This window comes from Malus domestica, chromosome 06 (genome assembly GCF_042453785.1).
Source record: "Malus domestica chromosome 06, GDT2T_hap1".
Taxonomy (NCBI): domain Eukaryota; kingdom Viridiplantae; phylum Streptophyta; class Magnoliopsida; order Rosales; family Rosaceae; genus Malus; species Malus domestica.
Genome location: NC_091666.1, coordinates 35,332,651 through 35,354,080, shown reverse-complemented (window position 1 = coordinate 35,354,080; position 21,430 = coordinate 35,332,651). Strand labels below are relative to the sequence as shown.

The 21,430-nt window shown below is 36.2% G+C and overlaps 2 protein-coding genes and 1 long non-coding RNA gene across 5 annotated transcripts; 2 read left to right on the top strand and 1 right to left on the bottom strand.

Annotated features, from left to right (window-relative positions):
- Window positions 1-983: 983 nt before the first annotated feature.
- Window positions 984-1,564, bottom strand: LOC139196961 (uncharacterized). Its single transcript, XR_011581879.1, has 2 exons — window positions 1,428-1,564; window positions 984-1,341 (listed from the first exon to the last, which is right to left on the bottom strand). It is a non-coding gene; the product is annotated as an uncharacterized lncRNA (long non-coding RNA).
- A 7,348-nt stretch (window positions 1,565-8,912) lies between these two features.
- Window positions 8,913-12,608, top strand: LOC103409890 (sm-like protein LSM8). Of its 3 annotated transcripts, none has more exons than XM_070824250.1 (7): window positions 9,002-9,100; window positions 9,886-9,967; window positions 11,244-11,328; window positions 11,489-11,529; window positions 11,646-11,720; window positions 12,072-12,124; window positions 12,262-12,608. In XM_070824250.1, exons 3-7 carry the CDS (start codon window positions 11,292-11,294, stop codon window positions 12,350-12,352), a joined length of 297 nt encoding a protein of 98 aa, XP_070680351.1. In that variant the 5' UTR covers window positions 9,002-9,100; window positions 9,886-9,967; window positions 11,244-11,291; the 3' UTR covers window positions 12,353-12,608. The 3 variants fall into 3 exon arrangements, with proteins under 3 accessions (XP_008346903.1, XP_070680351.1, XP_070680350.1); XM_070824249.1 differs by lacking the exon at window positions 9,886-9,967 and adding an exon at window positions 9,592-9,649 and having other exon boundaries at window positions 9,005-9,100; XM_008348681.4 differs by lacking the exon at window positions 9,886-9,967 and having other exon boundaries at window positions 8,913-9,100.
- Window positions 12,609-17,003: 4,395 nt separating this feature from the next.
- On the top strand, window positions 17,004-20,705 carry LOC103450700 (pectate lyase 1). Its single transcript, XM_008390071.4, has 4 exons — window positions 17,004-17,474; window positions 19,671-20,026; window positions 20,152-20,290; window positions 20,392-20,705. Exons 1-4 carry the CDS (start codon window positions 17,004-17,006, stop codon window positions 20,608-20,610), a joined length of 1,185 nt encoding a protein of 394 aa, XP_008388293.2. The 3' UTR covers window positions 20,611-20,705.
- Window positions 20,706-21,430: the final 725 nt, after the last annotated feature.

Sequence of the window (21,430 nt, the reverse complement as noted above, 5' to 3'; positions counted from 1 at the left end):
TTTTATGAGGCCCAGTTGAGGCCCAATATATGGTACATAATGTAGTCCCCCAAGTCTTCGGTCAATAGAGTCTGTTGGCTGGAGACTTCAAATTGAATCCATGTATGGACCGAAATGGCGGTTGTTCGGAGGCGGTATTTGTATACTCTGCACTGAAGCTTTGTAAGTGAAGCTTTTGTAAGTGAAGCTTTGAAGATAGAGCTCTGTAAATGAAGCTTTCGAAGCTGGAGCTCTGTAAATGAAGCTTTTGAAGCTAGAGCTTTTGTAAATGAAGTTTTTGAAGTTAGAGCTCTGTAAATGAAGCTTTTGAAGCTGATTGACATGAGTGATGCTCATGAATGTTTATGTTAATTGACATGAGTGATGCTCATGAATGTTGACATGAGTAATGCTTATGAATGTTTATGTATGATTGGATGAGTAATGCTCATGAATGTTTATGTATGATTGACATGAGTAATGCTCATAAATGTTTATGTATGATTGACATGAGTAATGTTCATGTATGATTTGAAGTACTGGGCGTACTTTTGATCACCTGGTTGGTGGCATGAATGAGAGTACGGGTTGTACATTTCATCACCTGGTTGGTGGTAATAGCGGCAGGTTGCTGAATAATTTTTGGAGTACTGGACGTACTTTTGGTCACCTGGTTCGTGGTAATAGCGGCAGGTAGGGGTGGGTTCGGTTTCGTTCGGTTCGGTTTTTTGCCAAAACCGGAAATCGAACCGAAATTACTGTTCGGTTCGGTTCGGTTTGTATTCGGTTCGGTTTGCATTCGGTTCGGTTTTTTTCGGTTCAGTTTCGGCCCGGTTCGGTTTTTTTTTTTTTTTCAGCAGCAAAAAAAAAAAAATTCTAAGAAAATTGCAGCCATTTTGTAATACATCTTTCAAATGAGTATAAATAAAATCAAAGTCAATCAAAGTCTCATTTCAACATAAGCATTCCAAATTTCTAATAGAATTATCAAACAAACTAACAAAGATAATGAAAATAAACATTCCATTCAAAGTTCAATTATAATCAAGTCTTCCAAAGTCCAAGTTAAATAAACATCAAAGTTCAAATCAAAGTCCAAACTTAAAATACACATCAAAGTTCAAGTTTTCCACACCTAAAATAAACATTTCAAAAGTTCAAGAAGTCTTCCACACCTAAATAAACATTACAACTAAGATTATAAATTCAATAAACATCTAAAGTTCCATCCTTGCACATACTTCTTCAAGTTCTCAAGATCAACACTCAACCATTTCAAGTTTGAATGACAATTTGCTTACTAACGGTTGGGCGGCCTAGGGGGCAACATAGCACCTTTTTTTTAACTTCCACTTGCCATTTCTACATACAAATAATAAAACAAATGATACTAATTAAAATGTTATTTAAAATAATCTAACAAAATCAAATGCAATAAATAAAATTACCTTTCTCAACTTCTTCACAAAACTCCATCTCCTCAATGGTTGGCTCATGATGTAATGCAACATGAATAGACCTAAGCCAATTTTGAGTACATATCAAAGCCTCCACCATTTTTGGACTTAAAAAACTACGATATGGATCAATTATCCGTCCACTTGTGCTAAAGGAAGATTTCGAAGCAATGGTTGATACGGGAATAGCTAAGATATCTCTTGCAACACGTGCCAAAATAGGGTACTTAGAAACCCCATTCACCCTCCACCAATTCAATATATCAAAGTTCTCCTATTCTTCTCCTTCATTAGGATCGGAAAGATACTTGTCGACATCATTATGCACAACCCGAGCTCTCTTTGCTTTTCTCATTTCACTTTTTTCTTTCAACTTTCTTTCTATTTCGGTCATGCTTGATGAAGAGTCTCCACTTATTGTTTGAGAACTACCACTACTACTTATACCTTGTTGTGTACTAAAAGACATATCTTCATGAATCTTGTAAAGATCAATCAATAAGTCATTCACCGCATTTGTGGCACTTTCAACTTTTTCTTCATCCTCACCAAATTGTATCTCAAAATAATCAACAACTTTTTCTAATTTGTGGCGAGGATCAAGCACAAGTGCAATAAAAAGATATTGATTCATGTCCTCGATTGAACCCCAATACTTGTCATATTTTTCTTGCATCAACATGGAGATCATAGATAAAAGTTCATCATTTTTCCTTTCATGCAAGAGACTTTTGATCTTAAACAAATCACCAAAAGTAGTATGAACGGTTGGAGTATTAAAACAACATACTTTTAAAGTGACTTCATAAAAAGGTCTAAAAAAGATTGCAAATATCCCCGCCTCACTCCAATCATCCATCGAAGGTGGCCCCTCCCTCGTACTATCATGATTGTCTTTAACAAAGTATGGAAGGTAATGACCATCATCTACTTTTAATCTATCAAAAGCCATCTTGAACTTTAAAGCCGATTCCAACATTAAAAATGTGGAATTCCATCTAGTAGGGACATCCAAAATTACAAGCCCTTTGCTATCTATTCTCACTTTCTCAACACACCTTTTAAAGCTTTCCAACCTTTGAGGGGAAGATCTTACATACCTAACCGCATTACGAATGCTTTGTATAGCCGTATTCAACAATTTTATGCCATCATTCACAACCAAATTGAGGATATGAGCAACACATCTCATATGCAAATATTTTCCATCATGCAAGAGTGCATTAGGAATCCCCCACCCCCTTATTCGGTGCACCAAGTCCCTTAAACCGGAATCATTTGCGGAAGCATTGTCAACCGTAATAGCTAACACCTTCTCTATACCCCACTCCACTAAACATTCCTCCAAAAGTTGAGCAATGGACTCTCCTTTATGATTTGGAATGACACAAAAGTTCAAAATCTTTTTATGTAATATCCAATCATCATCAATAAAATGGGCGGTGAGAACCATGTAATTGGTTTGTTGAATAGAAGTCCATGTATCCGTTGTTAGACACACCCTAAATGTCTTCAATTGACTCTTCAATTTATCCCTTTCGGAATAAAACAAGCTAAGTACATCCTTAGCAATTGTCTTACGACTAGGCACTCTCCACATAGGACATGCTTGCATGCAAAAACGGCGAAAACCTTCTCCCTCAACAAAAGTAAAAGGCAATTCATCTATAATTATCATCTCAACACAAGCCTTAGTTACTTCCTCTTGAGAAAAACCTATGGCTTCCAACTTATCTTTCGTGCCGGCAAAGGTTAAGATCTTTTGCCTATTTGCAGGAAATATTTCCTTATTAGGACCGTAGCTTCTACATCTTGCTAAATGGTTTCTTAAATTCGTTGTACCATTTTTATCCGAATCGGCCATATATGATTGGGCACAATACTTGCACAACCCCTTAACTTTACCACCCTCAATTTTTCTATCAAAGTGCTCCTAAACTGAAGATCTTTCATGACTTTTTAATGATTCCAAAAGAGCTTCTTCTTTACTTACTTGGTCATTTGCGTCACCTTCTTTTGGAGTTGCATCGGAGGGATTTCCGGATCCACCAAGAGAAGTAGGGGTTTGTCGAGGTGCCACCACGGCGTTTTGAGGTGGAGTTGATTCACCAACAATGTCCATCTAAAATAAGAGAATCATACAATTAATTATTCAAATAAGATGGGTATGGTAGGTTTTTGCTATGGTTGGTTACTCACTCTTATCATTATAATTAATGAATTAATTATTAAACATAAGGGCTAAGGTAATAGAAAGATATGACTACTTAGTACTTACTTCCAATGGTATACTCGAAGATGAGTTCGTTTGATCATGAGGGCTAGTTGATTTTGATCTCATTGAGTTTGAACTTGAGCTTGAGGCCCTTGAGACCTTTGACGCCTTTGACTTCATCTAATTCAAACAAAATAATAAGAGGATAGTAGTTAGTACTACAAACTTATACAAAAGTAAATGTTAATTAAAATATGAAAGGCCAATGATACAAAATCAAGACAAAATATGGAAGGCAAGAATCAAACTCCCTTCACAATATATATATATAACCTGCAGCCAAACTCCCTTCATTAGGGATATTGTTTCAAACACACACATACACAGCTTGCAGCCATTATATATAGACGACCTGCAGCCAATATATATATATATATATATAACCTGCAGCCAAACTCCCTTCATTAGGGATATTGTTTCAAACACACATACACAACTTGCAGCCATTATATATATACAACCTGCAGCCAATATATATATATATATATATATATGTATAATAAAAACTGAATCACACATACACAACCTGCAGCCATTATATATATATAACCTGCAGCCACACGGATAAATTAAACTTGTGTGCAAACACACGGATAATCTATCCTTCCTATTTCCTAACTAATTAATATGACCTATGTTTGTTATATCATCCACACGGTACAGTTTGCATAAAAATACCCAATCTGAAGAACAATGTAATGTGCCCTAGTGACATTCCGAAGCATAAAAATACCCAATCTGAAGAACAATCAATCGTGGGAACTCAATTCAATTACTTTATGAAGCATAAAAATACCCAATCTGAAGCACAATCAATCGTGGGAACTCAATTGAATTACTTTATGAAGCATAAAAACACCCAATCTGTTATTACAACTCAATCAATATATTCACTAAAATACAAATCAAATCTCTAAAACTGTATAAGTAGAACTGAAAATTAAATGTGAAACTAACCTTTTGCTGTGATTGAGATTTGAGAGTAAGAAGTCGTCGCTGCCGTGAGACAGATAAGGATGCTGCTGCGAGAGAGACAGAGAGAGAGGATGCTGCTGCGAGAGAGACTGATGAGGTGAGGCTGCTGCAAGGGGGAATGAGAAAGACAAAGAGAGGTTGCTTGCTACTGTGAGAGAGAGAGACAGATGACGGACGGAGGCTGCTGCTTGCTGCTGTGAGAGAGAGAGACAGATGACGGAGGCTACTGCGACTACGAACTAGGGAGGGCAGGGGAGTGGGAAAACAGGAGAGAGACCGAGAGAGGAGGAGGGCTAGGGTTGGTTACTTACGGGTTGCAACTTGCAGTTTTAGTTTAGGAATAAAACGGTGCCGTTTTAGAATTAGGGTTATTAATTAATAAAATATTATAAAACGACGTCGTTTTGAAGATGTTCGGTTCGGTTCGGTTCGGTTCGGTTTCCGAACCCCAGAAATCAAAACCGAACCAACCAGATTCGGTTCGGTTCGGTTCAACAGATTCGGTTCAGTTTTTTTTTTCGGTTCTGTTTTTTCGGCCTCGGTTCGGTTTTCGGTCAGTTTTTTTCGGTTTTTGGTTTTTCCAACTCACCCCTAGCGGCAGGTTGCCGAATAATTGTGGAGTACTAGGCGTATTTTTGATCACCTGGTTGGAGCTATTTTGGGCTTATGGGCCTTCGCCCTCTACACAACATTCCAGCCCATTTATTTTGGGCTTTGCTGTTTTTTTATTACCCTCTGATGGGGTTTATACAGATGTCTCCGACAGATAAGAACAATAAATCACATCATTCAAAAATAAAGGTTTCGACAGTTGCAGATCGTTGGTGCGTACTGCACCTACTGCATACCGGGCATCTCTTTCTATCTCTGTCATGCATGTGTACCCAATTAATCATTAAACTTAACACTTTACCGTTTATCCCTTACCACTTGCGGTCCTGCTCATTCAAATCATAATTTCTCAGATTTTATTCTCTTTTCTACTTTGCTCTTTTTTCTTTTGCTTTCTCTTGTTCTCTTTTCCATCGCATCTTATTTTTGCTTTTGCTTTCTCCAGACATCTTCTTTTTGTTTTCTTTTTCTTTTGCTTTTCACTTTCATTGGATGCTTGTTTGTCGGATTCAAATCTAGCATCGTTGTGGGCGCTGCTGCAGGGCTTTGGAGATCTTGGAATCGACAGAGGTGGTGCTCCGGCGAGCATGTTCTTGGGCGACCGTTTCGAAGTTGGCCAGAGTGTCCAAGCCCTTAAACGAGTCCTAGATGTCGAGAAAGAATAGATCGAAGACGCTGCTTCGTCGGCCGTTGCCAAATAGAACTAAGAGCCATTGGATGCTGGGTTTCTGCTGAGTATTAAATTTGAAGGATTTGAGTGAGGTATTTTTTTCTTTCTGTGCCAATTCGCCTGCCTCCGCATGCTCAGCTTCCAGCTCGCTCTCCTTCGTCACATTCGAATCCTCACCGGCCTAACTCATTTCTGGCGGAGCTGTAGTTGCATAGTAGAAGGAAACTTTTTCTCCTGCAGGTTCCGCCACTTCTTGCCCTGCTGTTGGATCTTGAACTGGCCGGAAAAATGCTATCAGGCCTGCAACAGTCTTGGTTTCCCTTTATATGAAATGACGATGTGATGCGGAGGCGGCTCGAGCCGATCCATGAGTCGCTCGAATGTGGCCTCCATCTTGGTCATGATTGCGTCGATGAAACCATCTATGTTGGTGGCGCGGACCAGCTCCGATGGGATGACATTGGGAATCGTGGTGAGTTGAATGTTGTCCGGGGTGGCTTCGGAATCAATGAAGTCGAGCCATTCCTCCGTGATGACGAAAGTGATGAGGATGGACATACCTGCAGTTTTCAAGATCTGAACCCAACACCCTTTTCCTAACAACAAGCTTCACACCCCGTTTTGATTCTAACGTTGGCACAAGATCTGAAGCAACAATAAGGAAAGGCTTCTTTTCTTCCTTCAAAAGATTTCCAGACCTTCCTTTTTTATTTCCATCAGATAAAGAATCTTCTGGGAGTGACTATACTTCAATGATGCCATATAAAAGCTTGGTATTCACAGCCACCGCAGCATTGGCTGGAATAGTCCAATGAGTTGTTGTCCAAATGGCCAAGCACACATCTGGGAAATACTCATTTAATAAGCCAACTGAAGTTGGAAAAAAATGATCGCACGGTTGCTGAGAAATCAATAAGATATTTTCTTGACGGTTGCTGAAATCTAGGATTACAAATGCGGCGGGCGTTTGACTGAATCCTTGTGAGGGGGCGAGTCCGTGAGACAGCAAGCGACAGATGGAGTGATCTGAGGCGAAGGAGAATTCGGAGAAGAGTGGGGCTTCGCCGATTTCAGGGTCGCGGATCAACAACCTGAGAGCAGCTGGGTTTTCAAAACTCAGAAACGGAGATCTGAGGGTGAGATGCAAAAGGAGATAAGAGAGATCAAGTATTTTCTGTTTCTGGGTTTTTTTTTTGGAAAGCTTTGGGTTCATGGGTTTTTGTAGATTTTGCAGATTTGCAGATTCTGCAGATTCACGATGGAAGTGAAAAAATGAAAGAGAACCGACATAGTTTTTTGTGTCGATTCCCACAAACGGCGCCAAATGTTGATGCACAAAACTGGAGGTCTTGGAACAACGTAAATTCGACCGTGAATCTGCATGAAATGTAAATAACACAAGATGTATCGTGGTTCACCCTAAGGTTTGGGCTACGTCCACACTGATTGTATTTATTTGAGGGAGAGAGCTCTGAGAGTGAGAACGTTGAGATGGGATGAGAGGAGCCTTAGAAATTGGCCTCAGAAATTGGCCTCAGAAATGGCCTTCTCCAATTGTGAGGGTGATGGGTCCTTTTATAGAATAAGAACACCTCACTTATTACATATTTGCCCTTTCCTTTATTACATATTACATTTAGGTCTCCCGAGTATTTATACGAGGTCTAAATACGAGGCCCTAAATATGGTATAAACAGAGTTTAAAAAGTTGGATTCAAATAGAATACCAAACAAGCCCTAAACAATTTTATGGATTCAATACCATTTTTATTCCGATTTCAAAACATTTGAGTAAATAGCTTTTATGGAAATCTGGATTTGGATTCTCCTCAATTCAATTCCTCGTCAATTCAATTTTTCCTCAATCAAATTCCTCCAATTTTGATTACGGTTACGTAAACAAGCCATTAGTTTGTTCCTTTTAATTTTGTTTTTGTCACACTTTTTAACTTTATTTTACCGTTGTTATGTTGATGTCAAGTTAGACGATATTATTGTTAACTCATTATGAGATTATGCCCACCCCTCCCTTAAGCGTAGATAATATTATTTATTAACAAAAAAAGAGGACATGTGTCAATACATCAGAGAGGCAGGGCACAATGTTTTTGTTACATAAATTTGAACTCGGCTAGAGTGTACATTCAGTGTTTGAAATATCATGGATATGTTCAATATTTTCATGGAAATATCCAAAAATCCAGGGAGTGATATTCACCCCATATCCGTGTTTCCAGAAATCAGTCAATTTCTTCGATATTTCCGATATTGTTAGGAAATATCCAGGGTTTACAAACAATTTGTAAAAAAGTTTGCAAGAAATATCCACGAGCCTTTGCATTCTTTATTTTTTTTAATTTCTTTCTTTATGGTATTAGTTTATTTCAATAAATCTTGTACTGCTTTCGTGATGAAAATTTCAATTAAGTTATGTATAATTTATTCTTTCTTGTAAATGCTTTATTTTATTAATTGTCATTAAAAGGAAGGTTTTTTTTTGTCACATATCACATACTTATTGTTTACACAGTTTCTAATCATTAATTCTTGATTCATATGTGTGTTGTGAGTGACTTCATATGACCTTCCCTAAAAAATATTTTAAATTTTTATGTTTTTGAGCAAATTTTCATCATTTCCATCGAATGCAATTGATATCGATATTGATATTCGATATATCTATTAATATTTCTATAAATTTACCTATCGATATTTTTACCAATACTGATATTTTAAATTGTGTACATTGCATCAGTAAACAAGGTGATAATCAAGGAGGCAGATTCTCTGCCCTCCCACTTTTCGTGCCCTCTTGTTTGGTCATGGTTAAATCACGTCAATATTTTATATTATTTTTTTTATAGAGACCTATCTCTGACGCATTAAAAGAAAAAATTAAAAAAAAATAAAAAAAAAGCCCAAACCCTATCAGGAACGCATCACGTGGCAAGAGGGGTGGGTTGGTGACCGTCGGATGTTGAGAATAGGCGAGGGAGGGCTTTTATAGCGAGAGAGAAAACCAAGCCATAGCGCCGTCTGAGTTGCAGGCTTGGATTCATAATCTTTATATCTTCTCATCCCGAACGCAAAAACCCTAGCGAGGCCAAAGCTCCCAAATCCCCCCACGCCAAGGTGAAGACTTTCTCATTCGCGCTCTCTCTTCTCGTCGATCCTTTATTTTATTTAGGGAATCTGTTTCTGTTTTGTTTATTGGAATTGCTCATTTGTTGCCTGTCCTTATTTGCTGGTTAAATAAATGATTGAGGATGGATTATTGAGCAGAGCACCCACTGTGTTTGTGTTTGTTTTTGTTTGTAATGTTTTGCTGTTGTGTCCGTGAAGCTTGTTCGTTGGTGGTAAAGCTAAATCAGTCATTTCTGGTGCAAATATTGTATTTTTAGATTTCTAGTTTTGATCGTGTGGGCAGCCAAAGAGTACGTTTGAAATGTTTACTAGGTGGGATTCCAAATGAATATGCTACATCTGTGCACTTATTGTTCGCATATGTCGGTGTCACTGTACAAGTAGAAGCGTCTTACAGTATTATAACTCTTGTATTTCTTTGGGTGAAACGGTGTGATAGTGCCCAATTATGAATGCTGAACGGGGTTTTACTTCCACAGGGTCATCAGTATTACTTTCTCAGAATTGCTAGTTTTACGTGCATTCACGGTTGTATAGGTATAAATATATGTTTTCTTGCTTAGTTGTCATGTGTTGCCTTGTGGCTTTAGGTTTCTCAGTTTTAGGATGCTGTGGCTTGAGTTTCGTGTGGAGCATTATGTTGGGTGTGATAAAAACAGTATGGTTTTGCTCTTCTTACCATCTTTAAACCACTTGCTTATTCCCATTTCATCATTTAATGAAGACAAACTGAAATTTGAAGATTTTTTATTTTTTATTTTTTATGTTTATAGGATTTGGGGGATGTTTTGAACTCAATTATTTAGTGCGTGAAGTTTATTGCACATTGGCACCTCATAGAGCGTTTTTGTTGAAGTTTGTATAATTCGAGCTCATTTTTCTTAATACAGTATGAGATTGAAGAGACAAGATATATAAAGTGTATTATTATTTTTATATAAATAATCCCAAAGATCAACCCCATTCAACTTGACACCTCCAACCCCATTCAATCTTTACCAAGACATAATCTTTCTTTCTTTCAATAACAAAAGCCCTAAGTAATCCTTGGTCAAGACAAATTCAGTCACCACGCCACACCAATTGACCAGTCACCACACCACAACAATTGAGTTGACTGTGTCGTCGTTAATAAAAGCCCTAAATCACTTTACAAGACAAAACTAATTTATTCCTGATTTCATATTCTTACTTTCCGAAAACTAAAAGTCCTTGCTAGAAACCTACAATTCTCAAACTCACCATGAATATCAGTAAAGAATGAACCCGTAAAATGATCCCGAAGCACTCTTAAGTGATACCAATGTTCCCGGATTTCATTTCCCTTGAAAGGAAGAAAAATTGATACCAATTATTACAGACAAAACCCGTAGTAGTAGTAGTACATGTTGAAGCTGAAATCACAAAGGCCAAAATACTGCAAAAACTTTAATCCGAAAGAAGATATACCTTTCAAGAGCTTTCAATTTCTTAGAGGTGGGAACTGATGAATAGCAAAGTGTAAAACTGATTAATATTTCTGATGTCTGTCAGAAGAGGGAAGCTTAAATAACTGGGGATGGGTAGATTCACACTTTGGGCTATTGGGCTTGGAAGGCTGAGATGGGCTATTGGGCTCTTATCTTTCGAGGAAAGCGAAATCCATGAACGGGAAGGCTAACACTTAATAGTGCTTCGGGGTGTTTTTATGGGTTCCTTCTTTAATGATAGGAATGGTGAGTTGGAGAATTGTGGGTTTTTAGGACAGCAAGCTTATGCTTTTACTTTTCGTGAAGCACGAACTTGAAATCAAGGAAGGATTGGTTTTGTCTTGTAAAAGAAAGACACATGCAACTCAATTGGTATGGTGATTGGTTTTGTCTTGTATAGGGATTAATTAGGGCTTTTGTTATTGAAAGAAGGAAAGATTATGTCTTGGTAAAGATTTGTTGGGATTAGAGGTATCAGACTTCATGTGATTGATCTTTGGGATTATTTATAAAAATAATAATACCCTTTATCTACCTTTACCCTTACAGAGTTACAATGAATGTCTCCACACTCCACCTCTTAAAGATTTCTCGGTGTTTTCATGTACTTTGTTCCCTTTAGACAGGTGTTATTGATTCTGAAATCTCTCTCCTTCTTGCAGTTAAACTTGTTCATTACAAGTCTTGCACAGAAAACTCAGGATTGAAATATGTCCAGTGGCCCTGGTCTTGAGTCACTCGTTGATCGTATGAAATTCTTCACTATCCATTATTTATTTTTTTCAAATATCAACGCTTTTCACTCGTATGCATGAATATAGTTAATCCTTCTATACTATAGCCCAAGTGTGCACCATATGCTATGAGCAGATCAACTCTCTCTAACTGTTAACATTTCTATTTGCAGAAACAATTTCAGTTATCACAAATGATGGACGGAATATTGTGGTATGTTACACACTAACACTACAATGCAGCGTTTGCGTCTTATCAACATTCAAATGTACCTTTTACATCTTATTAACAGAATCAGTTTGTGAACAATTTTTTTGTTTTTATTTTAGGGAGTCTTGAAAGGCTTTGACCAGTCTACTAATATTATTCTTGATGAATCTCATGAACGTGTTTTTTCTACAAAGGTTTGCATCTTCACTGTTACAAGCTTCCACTTTATAGCTGCATCTTTGTTTACTCTTTCTAGTAATTGGACAAAAGGAAAGGGAAGTGGGAATCTATTTTATGCCAGGCAGAATTTTTCTGATTTTTCTCAATTTGAGCATTTGTTATTTTCCTCAAGACGTTCAGGATCTTAAGCGTTGAATAATTATTATGTGTTTCGTCTCTACTGCTAGATATTGTTGTCATTGGGGTTTTACATGTGGTTTTCAAATTCAGCATATACAAAACATTTATTCGTTTTATTGTCCCACCGGCATTTTGTTAACTTGTATTTCTTATTGGTGGCACCACTTTGTATTTCTGACCGACAGGAGGGTGTTCAGCAACTCGTGTTGGGGTTGTACATAATCAGAGGTGACAACATGTAAGTGTCAAAAACTTTATTCTATTTACAATAGTTTCCAGTGGGTTGAGGGAAGTAATTTGGAATGAGTTTCTACAAATATATGCATGTACAGTGCACAGCCTTTCTAAGTTCTCAGTATCTTCCAATTGTTGCAGAAGCATTGTTGGGGAATTAGATGCAGATCTTGATTCTACTGTTGAGTGGTCGAAGATGAGAGCTTATCCCCTCAAGCCTGTCATCCACTGATTTAGCATGAAAGTCGGAGCGGTTGTGGACTCGATGAATTGTGACCTACCAAATAAATGTTGTGGGATATAGGTATACAATGACGAAATTTGGGTTTGCTATATTCATGCATAATAGGTTTCAAAAGTGTTTCCTAATCATATCAGTTTCTGAAACAACGATGTATTCAAGCAGAATTATCAGCAAAAATCTCAACACTTTGCAACTTTTTTATGCGTTGGTAGCCAATGTATATATAAAACTAATTTATCCTTCATTTTTCGGGTCTACGGTAATTTTATTTTCTTATCAAGTGGCATAACAAAGTGCTTATAGCTTGTGCAAGCTCGGAATATGTTGATGAAAAATTGTAGTCAAATATAACAAGAATGCTGGACTCGATAGGCCACCAGAAAACTTTTTCCAGTTTGATTGTTTTGGTTATATCGACATTCAGCCGAGTCGACAGGGGAGCGAACATGGGAGATAAGACCTTTTTTTTCTTTATTATTATATTTTTTAATTTTTTTTTTTTTTTAATGAGGGTCGACAAGGGAGAGAGTTGGGGAGATAAGACCGACTTGAGAATGAGAGGGTGTGGACATCGTTTTGTAGAGACATGCCAAAACAAGGGGACCTAAAAGATGATTACTGCCAGCAACTTGCAACTGCAACTGCAAAGTCTGATTCCATCAATAATTATTTCATTTTGGGTTATTTTCTTCTAATAATGTTGGACCCGGCCTTCTCCATGAGTTGTCTTTCAGGATATGATTGTTGTGGCTTTATGGCCCCTTGTACATGAAATAGACAAGGTGGTTGGAAGATATGAGGAGCTGGTAGTCGAAAAAATCGTGCAAGTTGAGTCGGACGCGGTCGAGTTGGATAGCGAGGATTTGACTCGCTTTGAGGTCATGATAGGTGACATTTAAATTAGATGTGTGCGTAGAAAGATGATAATATTTTAATTTTTTGTTTAATTATTCAAAAGGGATAATTTGGTATAGTTTGGATAAAAAAATGTGTTTAATTATTTAACTTAACTAAAAGTTGATTGTGAAAATAAAGGTAACCTAAAATGGAAAGAGATCATCATCGGATCTCTTCCTCTAAAGCTCACGGATCAAGTGATTTGTGTTCTTGAAATTTGATTCAACGGTAAAAAATTATTATAACTTCTAAAAGTGTTTACTAACTTTTTTACTTTTAGCCGTTTGATCAAATTTTAAGAGTCCGTATCATTTTATCAATGGGCTTTGAAGAAAGAGATCTGGAGAGGATCTCTTTCCACCTAAAATAAGAATAATGTGGTCATGACACCATTTAGACATGTAAATTGGGCTGACTCGAGCCTGAGGAGTATTGGCCCTAGCCCTACGGGGCCTCAAGTTTTTCGGCTCAACGGACCAGGCTGGCCTGACCCTATTTTTGCCTCCAACCGCTTTTTATTTTATTAATAGAGGCACTTTGCTAATGTGGAGAATTGAACATATGACTTTTTATTTAATTATTCTGAATACCGTACCAGCTAAATGACTAAATTTTTCAAAAGAATCAATTAAATTATACAAGTATAGATAAATCAGTACACACTAAATTAATAAGTTTTAATTACATCAGAGCAATCACTCAGTACAGTAGTACTAGTGGTATTCATCTTCATTTGGAAGTGAGAGGTTTTAGGTTTGAATATCATGAATGACGAATTCGATACTAAATTAAGCTGTTTATTGTGTGCGTTAACCGAACTCCTTTTTTTTAGTATAAAAATATAGATGCACTAAAAAAAATTACATCAGAGCCGGGTCATAGGCATACTATGTAAGGCTCAGGCCCTACGCATTTGAAAACTGGCGGAATAAAGTCCACGCCTTCGATCGGGTTAGGCCGACCCAAGTTTGGCTTTGGTCTCGGCCCTTTTTACAGGCCTAACTCCACCAACCAACCATATTTAATTAGTTTCTTATTCTTCAAAAGTAATGCTAAGGATGCAACATAATATAAACTAGCTTTTCTATATGTGCTCATGCGTGCGCGAAAGACGGTGTATAAAATTCTATTTTCTTTTCCACATTTGTACTCAATATAGGTAATAGGGCAACTATAAAACTGATTCATTCAATCTTATGGTATATAAAATCCTAATTTGTTCAATCTTAATAAAGTGTACATCTCTAAACTACATATTAATAAACTCCTGTTTGTCAACCAAATTCCAACAAACTACCACTCTAACCCCACTTCTCCTCCTCTTCCTCTCTCTACATTCCCACATTCTAATACCTTTTCTCTTCTCTTTTTTTATTTGTCTTTTTCTTTTTTAAGTTATCATCCATGCTCATTAGTGATAAGTCGTAGTAAAATAAAAAATAATCTTAGTTGCACACATAAAGCTTGTGTGCTAATGGCTAGTTTAAATAAAGGAAAATTAACGAAAAGTTCAAAAAAAATTTAGTTTTAATGAAAAATAACAAATAAATGTGTAGTGAATAGTATCAGAAAAAAGTAAAAATGTGATTTTTTATTAAAAGTAAACAGTATCGAAAGTGTTTTGTTAAAACTCCCTTTAAATAAATCATTAGAAAAAAATGTATACATCATATGGATTAAAAAGTAAAACTACCGAAGGCCAAAGAAATCTTGACTTTGACTTTTTTTGGTTTTTCTCTCATTTGGTTTCGTACATGTACACTTTTTGTGTCATGTTGCGTTTGATAATTGGCACAATGTTGTATTGAACTTAAAAAAATACATAAACAATTTACACAAATTTTACCCAATTTTTTTTTATAAAATGCATAAAAACAGTAAAATTAAAAGTGCCCAATAATCAAAGAGCTTACGCTAGTCTTGCCGGGAATCGTGTAAGTCACACCATCAAATTAATGGTCCCGTCTGGTAAAGTCTCTGAATTCACAACAAAACTCTACAAACACAAAATTTAACCCACAAAAATCATAACTCAATTTACACACTAATTCGCCAGAGAGAGGGGTGGGTGTACAGACGTGAGGGTGGTTCCTCTAAATTCCGACTGAAAATATGTGAAGAAGGTGGGATCAAATGGCGAAGCACCTGTCCAAGAAACTGCTGCCACAAATAGAAGAATTTAAATAGTACTAATTTTCAAGTAAAAATGATATCATGCAGAAGAGCATGAAAGAGATAAAGAAAATACTGAACATCAATTACAAAAGAGAGAAGTGGCCAAGCAAAAATGACGATAAATGAAAATACGTGAAAGTATTAAGCCATCTGCAAACAAATTACTGCGTAGAATCTTACCTTGAAACAATGTATGAAAGAACGAGAGAACTGGCCTATAGTAATTTGTTTCCTTCTGTAAATATAGATTGTGTTGTTTGTTTCCCATAAAACTACCCACTCACTTTGATGGAGAAAGTGGCAGTGGTTTGATGCAGATTCATCCCATTTTTATCCTTTTGGTTCATCTCCCTAGAGTTTTGCACAACGTGACTCTCTTGGTCTCTCGACGTTCAGTTTTTTCTTGTTTTTTTTATCTTCATATTTTTCCCGATTATTTCTTCTTTTTTTTTTTTTCCTGAATGGTTTTTTTTTTTTTTTTTTTTTGGTAGAAAAATATCCTTGGAGATGATGAATTTAAATTTTTTTGTTTAAGAGCTTTTATACGTCCAAATATTTATAGTGAGCCAAATATAAAATAAATGAATTGCAGCCAATCATGAGAGTTAGGTATTTGGGACATGACTTTTTTTTTTGGACAAAGGGATATGACTTGGTCGCTAGGATCGATTATCGATAGTTGTATCCCTTGAAAATTGATCGGTTTTTATGGAGTGAAATATATACTCATTTGATTACCCAAAAAAAAAAAACATATATATATATATATATATATATATATATATACAGAGAGCTTAAGGGGATTAGGTGTGGGGCCCACTTCACATCTAATTTCAACGATTCAAACCGTCTATTTTGTTAGTCTCGATTCATAGATCATCCTTGCAAAATATTAACTAAATTGGAAATGTTTAAGACATCTAATTGGGTTCAAGGAAATGAACGAATACTTTGTTATATAAGAAAATAGGAAATTTGATATTGATAACTAAATAGGCAAATGGTTTCGGATTGAATTGAATTTTTGCAAGGATGATCTATGAATCGAGACTAACAAAATAGAAGGTTTGGATCGTTGAAAATTGATGTGAAGTGGACCCCACACCTAATCCCCATTTTTTGAAAAAAATGGAGATCCCTCCCCTTAAGCTCTCTGTGTGTATATATATATACACACTCATTTGTATATGCAGTAACGTTGGTAGTGGTTGAAAATCACAGGACTCCATTCCATTGCTCACCAGTAAAAACAGTTAAACAATCTTACCTCTCTCCCGGCTGCTACTTCTAGACGAAGGTAGCTAACAAAACTAGTTACACAAAGTAGCTAGCAAAATATGAGGAGGAAAACTGGAGATGGGAAAACTGCAGAACCTTCTGAATTATTTTCCGCGGTAGCTAATTAAGACTCCCTAACAAGTAAACAAACTTCCTAGCTAGCTAATTACTAAATCCGGCTATAAATATCTCTCCATCCATGCTCCTATATAAATATATACATAAATTATTCATTCTATTAAGTAAATAATTAAACAGAAAAACCTTGCTCATCTAGCTCTTTCTTGAGATGGCTTCTCATCCCGGAAATCTTAATGCCAATATGCGGTGCTTGTTTTTGGGCCTTTTCATCGTCATTATCGTCGGCTTCGCTCCAAACCCTATTTTGGCTAAGAAAACAAAAGTTGATGGAATGAAATTGAACGTGATTGACAGTTGCTGGAGATGGAACTCGAATTGGAGAAGTAACCGGCAGGAACTTGCGTCATGTTCAGTGGGATTTGCTGGGAAAATGAGCAACAACGCAGGAAGTGATGTCAAATACTATCAAGTCACAGACCCTAGTGATAATGCGTTGGACCCCACACCAGGAACTTTGAGATATGGGGTTACCATGATCAGAGGGAAAAAGTGGATCACCTTTCGGAGGGACATGCGGATTCAGCTCCAGAAACCACTTCTCATTAGTAGTTTTACTGCCATTGATGGAAGAGGTGCTACTGTTCACATTGCCGGCAATGCGTGTTTGGTAGTCTTTAAGGTAACTCTTTAATTAATTAGACACATACAATTGCAATACATGTACATATGTATGTCAAGATCATGAATGTTGGTCATTAACATGGTCACTAACTCTTAAATTTAATGTCAAGGGTAAAGAACATACTTATGTCAAGGTTATAAATCTTTGGTCCCTAGGTGATCAAGACAACATACTCCTGTCAAGATGAGGTCAATGTTGAGATCATGAATTTTTGGTCCCTAGTAAAGAGGAAGATCTAGAAGTCAGGTCATCCAATACAGTCAACAATTTAAGTCCAGTCATTAAGTAGTTTATTTACCCTTGTGACTGTAATTAGTACAGACAATTAGGAACTTCATTGTAACTAGCAGATCTCCACACATACTGTGCGAACAGTTTCATTTCATTTTGTTTTTATGTGATTAGTTTTTAAAATTCTAAAAAAAAAAAAAATTCTGTTATGAAATATGGGACAATGATGGAGCAATTTCTTCTAACGTGAGGCATACATTTGTTTATTTAATTTTTATTTTTTTAATAGGGCATAATATGCTTAAATGGTTGTGAGGTTGATGTAAAATACATCAGAATTTATATTGCATGTAATTACTAAATTACCAAAAAAAAATTTTGCTCAATTTGGTGAGAGATTAGAATGGTAATTTCATAAAATTTTTGTTGACAAACATAGTTTTAGACTGATGATATTTTCACCCCCAGTGTCTTATTTCCCAACCTACCATTCAATGAAAATGTTAATAACATATTTATCCTTTTATAAGAACCCCAATTTAATTAATTACTAAAATTTTGAAAGAAAAAAAGAAAGAAATAATTTAAAATATAAATAAATAATGGTGGGTGGGGTGTGATATCTTCGATGAAGAGAGGTTGGGAAAGATTGGAGGAAGGAATGGGTGTGTTCTAGACGAAGGCGAGAAACTTCAATGGAGGAAAAAGAGACTTAGGGGTGAGGTTTGGGGTTTTGATAGAAAAGAAGGAAGAAGAGTGGTTTGGGGATCTGGGGTCTCTACATGGCGATAATAGGTGTGAGTACTATATAGATATGGAATTCGGTGAAAATAGAGGGTGGGGAGCTGGAGAGAGATCGGGGTGGTAGATTTGGGTTAGTAGGAAGAGATATTATGCAATGGATGCCACGATTTGAAGGACATGCGTGATTTGAAGGAGAAGATGAATGTCCAAGTCTTAGGTCTTGCATTTTCTTTCATTTCTGTTTTTATTTATTTAGTTAAATATTATTTAAAGGTATATTAGAGTTAGTTAAAAACTATATTAGGGTTATTTTAGGAATAATGGTGTGTGAGAAAATAACATTTTACGTTTTTAATTTTTTATGGATGGGTGAGATTAGAGGTGTGATATCCACACACCCTTTTTACTTCTCACACACCCTTTTAATTTTCGGTCGTCGGATTAAATGAATTGAAGAAGATAAAAGAACATAAATTAACAAGGGTGTGTGAGAAGTAAAAATGGGAGTGTGGATAGCATACCCTGTGAGATTATCATGTGGATGGGAAAATAGGACATTGGGGTGATTCTAATAGCACTCTAGTTTTATTAATAGGTTGTTTAGATTAGAAAAAGCTATATATTCATTCAATCGAAAAGAAGAATATTCTAGAAACCTCATTTCCTTTTACCTAGGTGGTCAAGACATCCTGCTGAGAGCCTGAGATGATTCACTTATAGGGGTGTATTCAATTAAGAATTTGAGAGATTTTAATAGATTTATAAATTCATGGAGTTTAAGGGAGTTTAATTGATTTCTAGAGATTGCTTGAAAAAGTTTTATTCAATTCCCTCAAAATCTCAGGGGGAGAGCAGATATTTATGAATGCTTAAATTGCACTACGAAATCTCTCCAATACCCTCAAATTTCTCAACTTTTTAAAATTCTTTAAAATAAATTCCTAATTGATTACACCCAGATTTCTAAGGATTTTAATACACTACCTTAAAATCCTAATTGAATACACGTTGAATTTTAGATAATCACTTAAAATCCTGATTGAATATCCCTAGATTCATTAAAAGAATTAAAATCCCTCAAATTCTCAATTGAATACACCTCCTTAATTATTAGAGTATCAAAATCAAACTTCAAACAAAGAGCATGCATGTTAACTACTAACTAATTGATGATTATTTTGTACTTAAGTACGCCCAATTGATATTATTTAAATTCAGGCAAGCGATGTAATCATCCATGGACTACGAATCCACCATTGTCGATCCCAACCAGCAAGCTCAGTTATGGGTCCAGATGGAAAGATAAGGCAACTAGGGCAGGTCGACGGAGATGCTATCAGGTTGGTAACTGCATCAAAGGTTTGGATAGACCACAATACACTCTACGAGTGCCAGGATGGCCTTCTCGATGTTACTCGAGGATCTAGCCTTATCACCATCTCCAACAATTGGTTCAGAGACCAGGACAAGGTTATGCTTCTCGGCCACGATGATGGCTACGTTCGGGACAGGAACATGAGGATCACCGTACTCTATAACCATTTTGGACCCAACTGCAACCAAAGAATGCCAAGGTATGTAGTATGCTAATAACAATTCTATATATATATGTGTGTACACATGTCTAGTGCACACACAACTAGCTATTTATTAATTATATAGCAACATTATATAATTATCGATTCGGTACTGGATGCAGGATTCGCTATGGATATGCACACGTCGTGAACAATCTCTACAGAGAATGGTCACAGTACGCCATCGGGGGAAGTATGAATCCTAGCGTTAAGAGTGAAGCCAACCTCTTTATTGCACCAAAATCGTTAAACAATAAAGAGGTGACTCAAATATATATTGGTTTTCATGATTCACACACACACATATATTTATTCATGAAAACTAACTAGTATATTCTCCTATACATATTATACATGCACAGATCACTTGGAGGAAGGACAGCATTGGGAACAAGAACTCATGGATATTTTACTCTGTACGAGATATCTTCGAAAATGGGGCTTCCTTCGTCCAATCAGGTACAGGTGGAGCAAAGCCTCACTATAACAGGGAACAAACTTTCCGAGTTGTTGACGCCAAATCCGTCCGGTCATTGACAAGGTCATCAGGCGCTTTAACGTGCATCAAATCCAGATGCTAATTAGGTGTCAGCTGTCTCATTGTGGGGATCATCGAACCAACAACACTCGAATTAATTAATTGCGTAATGAAATAGCCCTTGTAAGACGTAATATTAATTTCTTGCTCGTTTTGACTGATGGAGTGATAATTTTCTGGATCACTTTGAAATCTTTGTTACAGCAGTTTAACTACATATATTGAAAAGGATATAGGAGTGTGTACCTAATGAATATTACAAAAAAATAAAAAAAATAAAAAAAAGCAGACTTTGGATGCGATTTTTAACGAGTAATGTTATTCATACCATGTTTTTGTACCACATTTTCATACCACCTTAGGTGACATTTGATGTGAACAACCACATCATTTGAATTAATAAGATTTTTAAATTTAGTTCATTATTTAATAAACTAATAATTAAAAAAAACTAGTTAATTAAATGATGATTGTTATATACGATGAGTCTTTCTCCTCATTTTCCTTGGGTTTTGCAAATTTTTTAAATGATGTTGGTTGTCCACATCAGATGCCACCTAAGGTGGTATAGAAATGTGGTATAAAAACATGGTATGAATAACATTACTCATTTCTAACTATAAATTTTCTTTGATTGAAAATTTGTTGATTTTTTAGTTTTGGCATTTTAGCCAAAATGGTCCCTGAGATTTGCATAACTCATCACTTTGGTTCCTGAGATTTGAAATCAATAGAAGTGGTCTCTGAGTTTGTCCATCATCAATCATTTTGGTCATTCCTTGAAAAATTAAGGACCAAATGACAAAAATATACCTCAATTTAATAAACAATTGGCCAAAATGATTTGACAAAAATTAAGAGTA

What these genes read in the sequence shown, in the direction of transcription:
- LOC103409890 (XM_008348681.4), top strand. Translation starts at nt 11,292, where the DNA reads ATGTCCAGTGGCCCTGGTCTTGAGTCACTCGTTGATC. An exon ending in ATGATGGACGGAATATTGTG is followed by an intron (nt 11,530 to 11,645) that starts GTATGTTACACA and finishes TTTTTATTTTAG; the next exon opens with GGAGTCTTGAAAGGCTTTGA. An exon ending in AACGTGTTTTTTCTACAAAG is followed by an intron (nt 11,721 to 12,071) that starts GTTTGCATCTTC and finishes TCTGACCGACAG; the next exon opens with GAGGGTGTTCAGCAACTCGT.
- LOC103450700 (XM_008390071.4), top strand. Translation starts at nt 17,004, where the DNA reads ATGGCTTCTCATCCCGGAAATCTTAATGCCAATATGCGGTGCTTGTTT. An exon ending in TGCAACCAAAGAATGCCAAG is followed by an intron (nt 20,027 to 20,151) that starts GTATGTAGTATG and finishes TACTGGATGCAG; the next exon opens with GATTCGCTATGGATATGCAC. An exon ending in AATCGTTAAACAATAAAGAG is followed by an intron (nt 20,291 to 20,391) that starts GTGACTCAAATA and finishes ATACATGCACAG; the next exon opens with ATCACTTGGAGGAAGGACAG.